Source organism: Lytechinus pictus, chromosome 5, assembly GCF_037042905.1.
Source record: "Lytechinus pictus isolate F3 Inbred chromosome 5, Lp3.0, whole genome shotgun sequence".
Classification (NCBI taxonomy): domain Eukaryota; kingdom Metazoa; phylum Echinodermata; class Echinoidea; order Temnopleuroida; family Toxopneustidae; genus Lytechinus; species Lytechinus pictus.
The window spans coordinates 32,540,650-32,556,967 of NC_087249.1; the positions used below are offsets into that span (position 1 = coordinate 32,540,650).

At 39.5% G+C, this 16,318-nt stretch overlaps 1 protein-coding gene across 1 annotated transcript in view; it reads left to right on the forward strand.

Moving 5' to 3' along the window:
• Positions 1–16,318, forward strand: part of LOC129262084 (GH3 domain-containing protein-like) — a 30,594-nt gene that overhangs the window by 7,013 nt on the left and 7,263 nt on the right. Inside the window, exons 3-7 of the mRNA XM_054900123.2 lie at positions 328–1,183; positions 1,674–1,809; positions 2,332–2,496; positions 5,775–5,917; positions 15,499–15,575. Of these exons, the coding sequence (XP_054756098.2) occupies positions 328–1,183; positions 1,674–1,809; positions 2,332–2,496; positions 5,775–5,917; positions 15,499–15,575 (1,377 nt within the window). The remainder of the gene's footprint in view (positions 1–327; positions 1,184–1,673; positions 1,810–2,331; positions 2,497–5,774; positions 5,918–15,498; positions 15,576–16,318) is intronic.

A 16,318-nucleotide genomic window follows, 5' to 3' on the forward strand; every position in this document is an offset into this window, starting at 1 on the left:
TTTTTAACAGATAATGTTACACAGGGTCCAGAATACCAGTGGTATGCAATCAGTTGAAATATAAATACAGTCTGTCAAGTGGTGAACAAATCTTAGGCTCCTTCACCAACTGCTCCTGTCTTAAGGATTAGAGTTAGGATAAGGTCTTAGGTTATTTCTCAAGTTTGGTATAGTCTTCAGATTTTCAATAGGAGTAATTATGGCAGGAACAAATTGTCTTGGAACCTATCAAGTTCCTTGCTGCCTGGAAATTCTGGTGATTACACATAAACACTGAAGTCAGATCATGACGTCCAGTGTTCAAATAATTAATTTTTCTTATTCCAGATCCAGACGGAAATCCTAATGTCCCGGCTGCAGTCAGCAAGTGAAACAGTGTACGGAAAACAGTTCAACTTTGCTGATATCAAATCCCCTGAGGATTACTGCCAGAAGCACCCACTTACCAGGGCCAGTCACTACCAACCCTTTGTCCAAGAGATTGCTTCTGGTATGCATCATGTGCTTACTAAAGAAGATCCCATCATTCTCGCTGTGACATCCGGAACATCTGGACACCATAACCTTGTTCCAATGATCAAGGCCCAGACAGTGTATTTCTTGCTGAATGGTGTTACTGTCTGTCTGGACTCTGTGCGTAAGGCTATTCCAGAAACACGCCACCTTCGGCGAACTCTCAAGATATTTTACAATCCAAAGTCACGCACCTCCCCTGGAGGAGTCCCCATCGGACCCAACTCGGCCACTCCAAAATCATCTGAGAAGTTCATTGACTTGTACAGCACCCCCATGGCCGCATTCGATATTACAACTGAAAAGGAAGCTTTATATGCGCATCTACTGTTTGCTCTTAAAGATAGCGAGATCGGGGCCATCGAGGCAAATTTTGTGCCTCTGATACATAATGCCTTTGTGGAACTGGAGGAAAATTGGGAGCAATTGGTGCAGGATATTGCCCGTGGAGAAGTGCACCCTGAATTGAACATTCCTGAAGATGTGCGGCAGAAATTAAATGCCCTCTTGAGTCCTGATCCGGAAAGGGCTGAGGAATTGAGGAGGGAGTTTGAGAGAGGTTTTGACAACATTGCCAAGAGAATCTGGCCCAATGTTCAGGTCATCTTAGCTGTGGATTCGGGGGCTTTTCAGGTTTATGGCAATATGCTGAGAGAAAAGTTCACCAAAGGTATAATGATCCTTGACCTACATGTTATAGTTAGCATCAAAGAGGATCAATTTATTTTTCTTAATCAAGATTGTAATATGGAGACAAAGTTTGAGAGAATGAGATCATTCAACAATATCTTATAAAATAGAGACATTTGACATCTGAAATAAATATGTTGAGCATTTTGAAAAGCTAAAATAAAGTAATTGTATAAAAATTGAAACCCTTTCCATTTTGCAGTCTTTGGAATTGTTTTTTCAGACTTCCTTGTAAAAGAGATATTTTTAATTGACCATGGGTCCTAATTAATTGGAAACATTGAATGTGAAAGAAGATGATAACAAACATGTATGAGTCTCAGTAGTATTGCCTCTAATAATTGTGTAATTGTGATCATTGTAAAATTGCTCAAAAGACAACCAAAATTGAGATTTCCATTGCAGTTACCATTCATGGCCAGTCAGACAATTATTAAAGGTATTTTTTTAATGTTTATCTCCTTGATTAGATATTCCCATTTATTCATGCCTGTATGCTGCCAGTGAAGGACTCATTGGAATCAATATCTGGCCTCATGATGAAGAAAGACGTTATCTATTAGTGCCCAGGAGTATGTTTTGTGAATTCATACCAATTGAGAATAGGTGAGCGACAATCATATTGATGTTGATTGCTTATATGGTGAGATACTTGATCCTAATTAATATAATACACACTTTACATCAATATTTCATCTTATTTTCAGAAACAGATGATATTTAAAGTCCAAGTCAAATTGGGAAAACTATGTAATTCAGACATTTCATAGTTCATACAGAGCCCCTCAATGCAGGTTTCATTCATTTTTTTTTAAATTGACTTGTAGTTTTGAATGCATGCTAATCACATATACCTGCGAGCTTAAAAAATAGTTTTCTTGAAATTGTCAGATATCGAGTTTAGTCGATTCTTTAACTTAAAATTTTATATAACTGTGTACAAGAGTTTCCTGTTGGCTATTCATATGTTTGGAGTGCTTCATGGAACATCCTGTCAGTGATTTCCACTGAGGTAATTGCTCTGAGCCAATCAGATGCAAGGATTTCAGTAGCTTATAACATAAGTCAGTGAAAATCAAATGGACTATTTGTTTCATGAAATGCTCTCCTGATTACGTTCATTTTCAGTGATGAAGAGCAACCCGATACCCTCCTCATGGATCAGGTGGAGAAAGGATCCACGTATGAACTGGTACTGACCAACATGAGTGGGTTCTACAGGTACCGCTTTGGGGATGTGGTCCGTGTTACTGACTTCTACAATAAAGCTCCTGTTGTTGAGTTTTTATACAGGTAAGTGTCAAGTTGCTTGATATGTTAACAGAGTTGTCGTTCACCTCCTACATGTGCGTGTACATGGTTTGTGTGGGGCAGATAATGTCTGGAAAGTTGGGAAATATGCAAAGTAAATTACCACCTGGTCTACACCCACTTTGTCTGCTTTCCAATTTGATTCATCTCACATGGTCACATCCTAATTTGTCCACAACCAGTTTATCTATTGACCTTTTGGTCTAATTGCCATTTGGCTCATCTACCATTGTGTCTAATTTCCAGTTAGGGTATACCCATTTTGTCTAATATCCATTTGGTCTAACACCACTTAGTCTATATGATTTATGCTTATGAACCAAATTTTCATTTGACAAAGTGTAATATAGTAGGAAGAAAAAGAGGATATTAGACCATCTGCGCATTTATGGTCTAAATGGCAGACCAAGTGATGGTTGGACCAAACAGCATACATGTAAGACCAAAGTGATAGTGGGTCTAGCCATGATGGTGTTAACCTGAAAATTAGACCACTTGCTAGTCGGCCGAGTGGATACAAACATTTAGAAATCTCTATTCTAAACTTCTAAAGAGTTAGTGTTGTCAACAAGCTTTGACTGTCCATGATTGCTGGTGCACCCAAATCAACTTTATTAAAGGAGAATGAAACCCTTGAAACCAGCTGAATCCGTATCAAAGAGAAAAATCAAAGAAACATATTGTTGAAAGTTTGAGGAAGATTGAATGAATAATAAGAAAGTTATGAGCATTTGAATATTGAGATCACTAATGCCATGTAGTTTCTCCCATTAGCAATGCGACCAAGATCTGCGATGTCACACACGTACAACTCCCTCATTACTTTAGTACTTATTTCACTTATATTCTCACTTTTATAGAGTCTATCACAAGGTGAGGTGTTCTCTTTATGAGAGGACAAGTGCAGAGGTTTCACAACATTATATCATTGATGAATCGTTTGTCATATAATTAGAATGAGCAAAAAGAGATGTTTTGGGGTATATTTTCAGTGTCCAAAAGGGGAGTGTTGTTCATCTGTGACATCATAGATCTTAATCGCTAGAGGGTATTCATTTGTCTCGCAATCTACTATGGTCAACAAGGAAATTCGTGATCACTCTCGCAAAAAGTGTTCACTGGCTTTCTAGGAAATTCGTGATCACTCTCGCAAAAAGTGTTCACTAGCTTACAAGTTCACGAGCTTTCGAGTGCCGCTGCAACTCTTTATCAAGTGACGAAAATTATCTGAAAACGTACTCTATTTATACTAATCTCCAGGACCGTACGCACGAACGCGAGAACAATAGGTGGGCATTGATCCGTTGCGTCGGTATGCGGTGCGGCCGGTAATCCGTATATGCAAATAAGACGGGGGTATATGCAAATACGCCGTGGGTCGGCAATATGCAAATTAGACAAAATTGGCGGGCTCGCTAGTTTCCCGTGGGCGGGGGCTGACTAGCTGAGCGGTCCCTCGTTCGGGGACGGGAACGATCGGGTCGGCGTGCACTGCCAGGTAAGGGGGTATTGTGCTGTCGGATGGTTCGCATCCAGAAGTCGGGGATGTTGATCCCGCTGTCTCTGTTGAAGTTGTTAGGACAAAGACGTATACTAATAGCCTCCTTAATCCTGCGTGTATACCAATGTCTCTCTTTGGCAATGCAATGTACACCCTCCCAATCTGGGTGGTGTTGCTTCTCCCAAGCATGTTCTGCCACCGCGGATGTGTCGGTTCGCTGTAACCGAACATCGCGCTTGTGTTCAGAAATGCGTTCAACTATCGGTCGGGCTGTTTCTCCGATGTAAGACCCGTCACATCCCTGGCAAGGAATGTTGTATACTACGCCATCACGTCTGTGATCAGGGATAGGGTCTTTGGGGTGTACAAGCTGTTTGTGTAAGGTGGTGTCCGAGCGGAAAACCGTTCGGATACCGTGACCTTCTAATCGGCGTTTAAGTTGTTGTGAGAGGCCATCTATGTATGGCAAGACTGTGCAAGTCTTGAAAACCTTGTGATCCCTTGGTGGTTGTTTTTTCTTGAAAGTGTTCTTGATAAAACGGCGTGGGTAGCCGTTGCTGTACAAGGCGCCACGTATGTGTGCTCTTTCTTTCGGGAGTTCAGGTGGGTGAGTTATGATACGTGCTGCTCTGTCGAACAGGCATTTAACAAGACCCTTCTTGACCGATTTGTCGTGATGAGAATCATATGGTATGTATTGGTCTGTATGAGTGGGCTTGCGGTAGACAGAGGTGGAGAGTTTCCCGCCCTCGTGTCTTTGGACTAGCGTGTCAAGGAATGCTAATTTCCCTCCTTGCTCAGTCTCCAGAGTGAACTGGATGGACGGTTGCTGGCTATTCATGAATGAGAGTAGGCTGTTTGTTTCGGATCTGTTTACGATTATGAAAGTGTCATCGACGTATCTCTTCCACACCCGAGGGTGGCATGTGGAAGGACACTTGGGCAAAGCGTTCTGTTCAAAACCTTCCATATATAGGTTAGCCACAACCGCTGAGACTGGGCTACCCATTGCTGCTCCTTCTGTTTGCTCATAGAAAGAGCCTCTGTACAGAAAATATGTGGATCTGAGGACGAACTCCAGGAGTTCGGCTATCTGTTCGGGCATAAGTGTGGTACGTTCTGATAATGTGGGATCGGATTGCATGCGTTGCAGGGCCGTACTGCATGCGCCCTCTATCGGTACGTTAGTGAAGAGGGAGACTACATCAAAAGAGATCATGGATTCCTGTTCGTTAACTGTCTGCTCCGATGTGAATTCAGCGAATTCACTGGAGTTGGAAACCGTGTGTTCTGAGCAGTTAGTGAGAGGGGACAGGATGTCCGCCAGGTACTTTGATGCATGATACTATTGGTCTGAGAGGTATCCCGTAAGCTAGTGAACACTTTTTGCGAGAGTGATCACGAATTTCCTAGAAAGCCAGTGAACACTTTTTGCGAGAGTGATCACGAATTTCCTTGTTGACCATAGTAGATTGCGAGACAAATGAATACCCTCTAGCGATTATTTCAATCCGCAATAATGAACCTATTTAGTATCATAGATCTTGGTCGCATTGCCAATGGGAGGATCTCCATAGCATTAGTGATCTCGACATTCAAATGCTCATAACTCTTCTATTGCTAGTCCTATTTTACTCAAACTTTTGTTGATCTTATTCTTTGATTTTTCTGCTTTCACAAAAGCTAACTTGCTCCAAGAGTTTCATTCTCCTTTAAGTGATACAGACCGATCAGTGTGGTACTGTATTTCCCCTTTCAGACAAGGACAGTTGTTGAACCTGAGAGGAGAGAAGACTTCAGAGGATGTGATTTTCAAGACAATCCAGAAAACCCTAGATGACCTGGGTGAAGTATCCCTAGTAGATTACTCAACTGTAGAGAGCCCCTTACTCAAGGAGAAAGGTGACTATCTAATTTATTTACGTTGTTTATTAATCAATATAAATGTATATTAAAATGGATATTACATTGTATTTTGATATAGAATATGCATATCAAGATGCTGTTTATAGGTTTGTTTAAAGCTCGTGGATAGTGTTGGTAAAGGATACAAAAATTCCAAGCGAATGGATCTTTCCTATTGAATAACGATTGCTGATGATGATTCAATGCGAAATTGACAGAATTTCTTCTTGGAAATATTAAATTTTAAATAAACTCCGAGAAATAAAATCATTCTCCTCGGCTGAATTTCAAAGACAGTTCGCTGAATTTATGCGCACTTATATAGCGCCCACTTTCGTCCACGACTGATTTTTCCCCCTGTTAGTTGATCACTAGCCGTTCCACTTTTAGCAAACCGAAATATCCCTGCGAGCGTAGTCTGCTAATTCCGTGTACGTGCTCGTCGATCATTGTTCCTTAGTTTTAGCATGGCCTCCGTCGAGATTCTCCCCCAGCGAGTTCGGCGAGGAGCACAGGAAACCGTTGAATTTTTGTTAGATGGGTTAGATAATTATTTTAAAAAATGTGGACTTACTTACCCCTTATGCTGTCCCTCCAACCTGTAGTTCACATGTTACAGTAGTTTATTTTGACGTTCATGAAAACGTATTAGAGATGAGTCTGTCAAAATTTTGGCTACAAATTTCCACGTGCGACAAGATTGGTTCATGGTTCTTGAAACTGCGAGATACATTATACTGCATCATGCGATGCGATGCGATGGACATTGGTCACGCTCGCTCAGCTCGGCGCTTCGGCCTGACATTCTCTCACGCTTTATCCAACTCTATGCATTCTGTTCATACACAGTTTTGCGTGTACGATGTCTTCATGTCTTTCACGTCATATTTCAGCGCATGCATTGGGGAAGGGAAATTAATTTGGAAGTGGGAAAAGGGAGAAAAGAAGAAAGGGAAAGGTAAAAAAAAGAGGATAACAAGTAAAGGAAAAGAAAGAACAAATGAGGCAAGGGAAACAGGAAATAAGAATGGAACGAGCTAACATGATAGCAGAGGCAGATCAATTTCGCGGCCAATATCACGAATATGGGGGGGGGGGAATTTTTCACCCATTATTTTCCACGATCGACCGCTCTGAGTTGATTTTTGTTTGTTTCTTTCTTTGAAGGTGTAGACCTAACAGTCAGCTTTATTCTTATAAAACAACATAAATGCAGGGGCCGCAGAATGGTTTTCAAAGTGAGGGGGGGGGGGCTGAGTCAAATGGTTTTTTTTTGGGGGGGGGGTGACCATGCAAAAAATCACAATCAAATGGTCATTTTTACTTTTTTGAACACGGTTATGGAAAAAAGCAGGGGCTGGAGCCCCCCCTCGCTTCCGCGACCCCTGAAATGTATAATCCTATACGTACTATTCAATATAGTGCGAGTGATGCGCGAGTTAAAATTTTTCGTAAATGTCATATTTTGTCCTGAAAATAAAACATCTAACTAACTATACTGCAAATACGAAGCACGAGCAGATTTTTTTTTCATATATATTCTGGCCTGATAAACAAGGGACCTGTTCTGATTGTAGTAGCCATGAAGACGATACATAGGCCTATATAATTATGATGGCCTATTTCAAGAATGGAATAATGCGAGCGCGAAGTGCGGGCTGAACATTTTTGACATTCCCTCAAGAAAATTGACATTCTAAGCATTAATCCTGAACTGAATAGGTATATAACTAGACAATACGAGCGATAAGCGCGATGGGGAAAATTAAGATTTAGAGCTAAAAACGGGACACTAGTTCATGTTTTGTAAGGCGTGAAGATGGGTAATTAGGCATCTTCCTACGTAATGCGAGCGGGAAGTGCGAGCAGAATTCTAATCTGAAAACTATTTCAAACACTGAAAATGAAACTGACTGGATGTGGATCGCACTCAATAAATGATTCAAGCGCGAAGCTCGAGCGGATATTTTTCGGAAATTATTCTGATCCTAGGACGGGAACATTCTAAGGACATTTTGTCATATGAAAATAGAAATTATCTACCTATTAAGTGTCCCCAAGCGCGAGATGAAAATTCTTTCAATTATAAAAAAAGACAATATAGTTATTAGCAATTCATGAAATGTTATTGTTATTATCTTATTTTTTACTCTAATAAGCCCAATAAGAGCGAGAAATTTGTTAATATCAATTTCTGAAAACTGGATATTCTAAGTATTTTTCTATTTATGAATAGAAGGCATTGGTTGATATATCTTTAACAATTAATGCGAGCGCAAATCACGAACCGATTTTTTTAAAATAAATTGTCATGAAAAGGGATTTTAAATAGTTTGTTATAGAGATAAATAACTAACCAATCGAAATGTGAGCGCGCAGCGCTAGCTGATAGGTTTTGACAATCAGAGCTGATATGTTTTGACAATCAGACCTGAATAAGAATATTTTGAGAATTTATTGTAAATACGAAGACTAGAGATTGGGTACTTGACAAATAATGCGAGCGCGTAGCGCGAGCTGCATTGATACTCGATCAGACCATAAACGGACTACGGCTGCACATTAAAAAAAATCAATTTGTAAATCAAGCAACGTGATATTTTAAGCTCCATATCAGCCCATTTAGGATTATTTGTATCTCGATATCAAACATGCAAGTGCGAGCGAAAAATTCATATAGTGATATGAAAGATTCTTATTTTTTTTGTATTTTCCAAGTCTTCTTCTCACCTTATTTTTTTCATTTGTCTTCCTCCTCTTTTCCTCCTTTTTTTCTCCTCTCTTTTCCCTTTTTTTATTTTCCCCACTCCTAGAGGGACCCGGGAACTTCGCCCTGGATCCGCGCTCGCATTATTCATGTTATTAATCTAGAAAGATCCCAAATTACTCATCCTTTTCATTATTTACAAAACATGAATGATGTGTCCCGTTTTAGTCTAAATCTCTTTTTTTTTACGCTCGCGCTTCGCCCTCGCATCAATAGTTCAGTGATATACATATCCTGTTTACGTTTACAAAAAAGCTTAGAATTTCCCTTCTTTAGGTAAAAATGTACTTCTATTTGATTGTTGAAATATGCAACGCATTCATGGCTAACTGCAAGACGTCCTTGACAGGTGCATGGTTCCTTTTCAATCAGATCAAAACGTATATTTAAAATTTCTGTTCACGCTTCGCAGTAATTATTTAGTTGCATATATACACGATTCGTTCAGGCTCACAAACATTGCCCAGAATGTTAAAATTTCAAATACAAAATTAGCTCGCGCTTCGCGCTCGAACTATTTATATAAGGCTTATGAGATTATTAAATATTTATGTTGATTTATAGGAATACAGCTAATGGACTACCCCTTCAAATAAACATACATAAATCAACTTCGAGCGGCCGATTGTGGAAAATGTGACTGAAAAATCCCCCCCCCCCCATATCAGCGAAGCTGGATCCGCCCCTGTACCCAACATATCATTTGTAAATATGCCTCTATAAAGGAGCTATATACAGTTCTTTACTTGTGTTTCTGCTCAGACTCATTAGAAAGGTGCAAATTGGAAACTTGAAACTGATCATGCATCCAGTGCCATTTGGCCAGGGTATACCAATCATGGTACAAGAGCGATTTATATAGTTTATGGCAATATCGAATTGGACTGTGTCAGGCAAGGTCGCCAATTATAGTAAAAAGATTCTTATAAAATTTTACGTTGTGAAGAAAGTAAAAAAATGGTCACTCGTTTCGTGTTAAATGTCAAGTAAGATTTTTTATTTATTGGAACTCGAACTATTTATATAAGGCTTATGAGATTATTAAATATTTATGTTGATTTATAGGAATACAGCTAATGGACTACCCCTTCAAATAAACATACATAAATCAACTTCGAGCGGCCGATTGTGGAAAATGTGACTGAAAAATCCCCCCCCCCCCCCCATATCAGCGAAGCTGGATCCGCCCCTGTACCCAACATATCATTTGTAAATATGCCTCTATAAAGGAGCTATATACAGTTCTTTACTTGTGTTTCTGCTCAGACTCATTAGAAAGGTGCAAATTGGAAACTTGAAACTGATCATGCATCCAGTGCCATTTGGCCAGGGTATACCAATCATGGTACAAGAGCGATTTATATAGTTTATGGCAATATCGAATTGGACTGTGTCAGGCAAGGTCGCCAATTATAGTAAAAAGATTCTTATAAAATTTTACGTTGTGAAGAAAGTTCAAAAATGGTCACTCGTTTCGTGTTAAATGTCAAGTAAGATTTTTTATTTATTGGAACGTGGAACAAAAGAAAATGTATCATTTTGGATTTTGAAATAAAAATTGGTGGAAACAGCAAAACAGACGGGCCCATATTTTATAATGGCAATTTTCGTACATTTAGCTCTATTGTGCAAGACTCTCTTACACTGGGGAAATGAAACAGAATATATGATAAATGACCATGCATGAATGAATGAATAAATGCATACAATTATTAAAGTAAATAAATAAAAATGTATGTCTATGAGCAATTTTCAAAATATACCTTGGTCGCCCCCAGCCCTGATCCGCCAATTTACATGTGGAAAGAAAAATTATGGGAAAACTGGCGTATATGCTGTATTCTCGACCGCTGGTCTTTCTCACATTCATAAAATATTTTGGGAATAAGTTTTGACTTTATAAAATTATGAAGTCAGAGATCTTTTCATTACAAGAGATTCGTACTTTGTTTCGTTGACAAACAAAAATTACACGTTTTATACAGCCGAAGGCCAAATACTTGCTCGTGCAGTATTATTTTGTCCACCCTATGCGATTGGTGAGGTTGGGGGGGGGGGTAGGCCTATTGGGGAAGGGATAGGCCATGCAGTTGAACAAATAGGCATTTTCACAAGAAAGTGTGTGTGAAGAAATAATATTACTTCAATGCACTATGAATTATGATGCAATTAATTTAGGCCGATATCGCAACATGTTTGTTTTGGGTTTTTTTGCTTTTCTCTCACTCATAACAGTCCGAGTGACAATATATATCCGGTTATTCATGAGGGACGTGTATCGTTTGGTTGTCAAGTTAGAAACAAAGAATTGCAATAATAAAGTTTGTCAGACTAGACAAATTCCCAACGACTCGTTCCCATGCAGCTCGATCCCCACCCAACCCCCCTTCCCTACGTTCTTTCTTTCTCTATATAATTTCTTTCTTTCATTGCATTTTTTCCCCTTCCCGTTCTTTCACCTCCGTTTTCTGATAATGACTTGAAAATCGATCAGTGCTTGGCTTGTAAATCATTGTCCCTGCCATTTTTTTTGCATCTCTCCCACAGTTCAATGTTTAATTAAAGGTCAAGTCCACCCCAGAAAAAAAAATGTTGATTTGAATCAATAGAAAAAAATCCAACAAGCATAATTTTGAAAAATTCATCAAAATTGGATGTAAAAATGAGTAAATCAGTATGGCATTTCCAAATTTCACATAGCCTATATTTTTCACAAAATAGTTATATGCACAACTCAGTATTATGCAAATGAGAGTTGATGATGTCCCTCGATCACTACCAACCGCGTAGCCAGGATTTCATTTTGGAGGGGGCGGTAAATGCACGCGAAGCGTGCCAACACTTACAGAGCGCGCGAAGCGCGCTCCCTAGGGGGTGGGTGCTGGGAGGGGGAGTTTCCCCCTCCCTTGCGAAGCTTTTGGTGTTTCATAAATTAAAATGAAAAGGAGCCGTCTCTCTTGTCTTTAGTACCTATATATCAGCTCCAATTCAGTTGACTATATTGTGATTTTGAACATTGTTTTCAAAAAAGATTGTGAACGCACAAAAAAGGAATACAATGGAGGAAATTAAAATGATAATAACCCCGCGCGAAGCGCGGAAACTAAAGCGTTTTATCAATTTTTTGCCATGAAAAGGGTCCCGAGAAAACGGTATTCTCAAACACATATTGGATACTTCCCTTGGAAAGATCAGATTTGATTACAAACAATTTAGCGACAGTGCATATCTTTAACTCGCAAAACAGAGGAGAAGAAGTGTATATGCCGGGAGGAAGATATTCCTCCCCGCGCAGAACAACGAAACTCTGAAATTTCAAAGGGCAGACGTTTCATCAAATGCAGATATCTCCAATACCCGATCGGCTCTAATTCAATTAATTTTCTAAGATTATTGAACTTCATTACAAGGAAAATAGTGCGCAAAAAGTTGAAACTTCTGTGATTTATTGAAATTATATAAAAAGGATACCTAATTTCTTTGACTTATCCTGAAGCGCTTCATTTTGAATTATAAAGAAACTTTGGTGTCATTCAAAATTTCAAACTGAGGGCGCAAAACAGGACAGGAGATGAATGTGCAGGGAAATGACATGAAGTTTAATAGAATTTGATAAAAAATATTGTACTTTTTTATTTAATAAGATACGAATTTTATACCTTCCTTTTTTTAAATTAGGAACCTGTTTGCCCCCAAAATTATGGTTGTTTAGTAATGAGCTGAAAAGCGGGAGAAGTTGACTTTATGGAGGTGACGGCAGAAATTGATATAAAGATTTCACCCAACCGGAGCCGACCCGACCAGAAGTTGCGCGATCAATTAAAAAAAAAGATAACTTCATATACTTCGGCCTAACCATGCCCTAATGTATACATTTGAACTTTACCCGGCAAGAAACACATATATAGCTGAGGTGGAAAAACAGGGTTAGAGAAAGGGTGGGGGGAACAATGGAGATCTTCAATATTGTCATTTAACCGCGCGCAGCGCGGAAGCAAAATTCATATATAAATCTAGAGCAAGAGTGAAGGAGTTTCTCTTTTGAGAAAAAAAAAAGAATAAAAAGAAAAAAAAAACTCAAAGCTACCTTTCTTCCCTTTCCTCCCTTCCCTTTTCCTTTTCTCCTCTCTTTTTTCTCTTTTTTTCTTTTTGGGGACGTTTTTTTTTTTGGGGGGGGGGTGACCGCCCCCACCGCCCCCCTGGCTTGTTTGAATTATATTTCAATTAGAGATTTGAAAATAAGGACCAACTTGACTGAACCATAGATATAATCCTCAGCGGTTATTCCACATATTCAGGAAAAAAATAAAATTATGGGGAAATATATAAAATGATATCGAGGCCCTATATCGACGTTACACCCGACCCACATTATTATTTTTATTGTTCTTTTGGTAGGCCTATTTAGTTAGTGAGATAGTGGTTATTACCATGTGAAATGGCCATATTATGGAAAGATATACGATCAAACTGAATAACATTATTTACAGAACTTTATCAAATAAATTACTTATTCCATAGGATAGCCAGTTTTCTGATAGCCAGTTTTCTGAAACTCGGCATGCTGAGCTGTATACTAGGCCCATGGTTTCGATTGAATCAAATTATCTCGGGACACGCAGGATCTCTCCATGTACATGACCAGTGAACTGAACTCTTCATGACCTTTAGGAGGCCCGGTATACAAGATCATTGCATGCAATGTATCTGTTGACCTTATTACGTAACGTCTCCACACGCACTATTCAACACAAACACACACACTCATACCGTACACCCACGCACAAGTGAATGAAATTCCCGGCCAGTCCTACTGCATACACAGAACATACATCCAACGTGCACACTGTACTAGTCTACGAATTCAGACACAATTAACCCAAAGACTGTTTATATATCATTTTAGTGAGAATTAAATCAATGCATTTCCAAAACATAAACAGGATGCACAATCTTGGAATTTTCTTTGAATGTAAGGGTTCTTTCTGTTGGTTTCATTTTCCTTTCTTTTCTTTTGAATCATTAGAATCGTAAAATAAAACTTTTTGTCAATCTGAAACAACATGAGCTGAGGCTAATACGCGGGAAGTCGGAGAAGAACCAAAAAAAGAAGTTTTTCCAATTCTAATTCTGTGCTGTACGTTATATTCATTCTGATTTATAAATTGTTCCAGTGTTATATTAGCAATCAGAGAGCAGATACTTATTTGCAACAGCTAATATCGTGGTTGCATTTTTTTAATGGGGAAGATGGGACGGTCGAGGTTTGTTATATGCAAGCGGCCCCCAGCCAAGGGCAAGTTCAAACTTCAAGGAAGGTAGGAATGAGGTACGTACTCCTAATATCGATCAAGGCTGTTTAGATCTAAAGTCTGCTCTGCCGTTCGTTGTAATGTGATGCAATCATGCAAGGAAAGTCTGGAAACGGCAATGTATCTACGACTATGAGCTTCGTAAAACCATAGAGCTGTAATAGCTCTATGGTAAAACTGATTGACAACGCAATTGTGTAGCGAGGACTACATTATCGTTCTCGCGTAGCACACGCACGGCAGAGGCGGTGGTGCGCACTTTGAGTGTCTGCATGCAGCTACGTTTCAAAAAGCTGGGTATCCCGACAAAGTAAAATCCACACATGTAAGAGCATAATTTATCATGAAAAACACCTTTTCATTTCATATCATCCACATCATGACTGTTTTAGGACATACACATTCATATAATATACAAATTAATTAGAATGGTGACATGCCGATTTTGAGGAATTACCAAAACTATCCACCCTCTTTAAGGCAAAAAAATCAGCCACTTTTCTCTAATCCTATGGTTGAAAATGTGTACAGGGCAACTCGAGTGTAAATATTATATACATGTACAGCTTCTTCCCTCGAACCATTAAGAATTGGAATGAATTGAACATAGATACAACTCCAACAAAGTCACTGGACACTGTCAAAACAAAAATCACCCAAAAGCCTCGTAAGTAAGTAACCTGCTTGCTCAGTAACCTCATATTGTCAACGAAGTTGGTGGAGTACAGCAAGCCTGCATGTCCCAACTTAACCCAAGATTAGACAAACATTCAGGTTTTATGAAATATCATATGGCTCACACTTTAAAGGGGAATCCAGCCTTGGCGATAAAATGTTGTGTTTGGAAGGAGAAAAATAAATTAAACAGAATGGTGAAAGTTTGAACGAAATCAGACATGCAAGAAGAAAGTTATAGCTGCTTTCAAATTGAGATCACTAATACTATGTAGATTTCAAATTGGCAACTGGGTAAGTAAATTATGACAAGGGGCAAGGACAACTTCCCCATAGGCCATGTACTTAATTATCAGGGATTTGTGGTTTTCTCCCAAGTACCCATTCCCCTGGGGCAGTAATCTAAATATAACCCAGGTAGTATATTGTTTTATGTCCTCATGAAAGAAAAATATAATTTGAAATAAAACTTTTGGGAAAAAAGACATTTAGCCAATATATGCATTGGAGTACACGGAAGAGTAGTCCTTGCCTTACATCACCATGACATCTCATATGCGGCCAATTTGAAGTCTCCATGGGTATAATGATTACCAATAATTACAACATTTAAAAATTCATAACTTTCTTGTTGTTTGTACAATATTGTTCAAACTTTTATCTATCAACTTGTCTGATTTTTCTTTTTCTTATAAAAACAAGTTTTTATTTGGGTTGGATTCTCCTTTAATTAAAATAAAACTAGACATTTATCAGCCTGTTGCCAACCTCTGTTCAGATCTAATGAAGATATGCATTGATCTTTATATCTCTTGTACATTTAGCCTGGAACAAGACTCCACATTATGAAGTATTTCTTGAACTGGAAGGAAAGGTATCATCTGAAAAGGATCTGGACAAGGTGAGAAGAAATGGGGGATGCAGGAGGAAAGAAGGGAGGAATGACAGGAGGGTGGTTGTAGAAGGGGGATAGGATGGAGAGTGGTAAGAAGAGAGGGAAGTAGACAGAGTGGGGTAGAGGGAGATTGGTTGTAGAAGGGGATAGGATGGAGAGTGGTAAGAAGAGAGGGAAGTAGACAGGGCGGGGTAGAGGGAGAGTGGTTGTAGAAGGGGATAGGATGGAGAGTGGTAAGAAGAGAGGGAAGCAGACAGGGTGGGGTAGAGGGAGGGTGGTTGTAAGAAGGGGATATGATGGAGAGTGGTAAGAAGAGAGGGAAGCAGACATGGTGGGGTAGAGGGAGAGTGGTTGTAGAAGGGAGATAGGATGGAGAGTGGTAAGAAGAGAGAGAAGTAGACAGGGTGGGGTAGAGGGAGGGTGGTTGTAAGAAGGGGATAGGATGGAGAGTGGTAAAAAGAGAGGGAAGCAGACAGGGTGGGATAGAGGGAGGGTGGTTGTAGAAGGGGGATAGGATGGAGAGTGGTAAGAAGAGAGGGAAGTAGACAGGTTAGAGTAGAGTGAGGGTGGTTGTAGAAGGGGATAGGATGGAGAGTGTTAAGAAGAGAGGGAAGCAGACAGGGTGGGGTAGAGGTAGGGTGGTTGTAAGAAGGGGATAGGATGGAGAGTGGTATGAAGAGAGGGAAGTAGACAGGGTGGGGTAGAGGGAGTGTGGTTGTAGAAGGGGGATAGGATGGATGGTGGTAAGA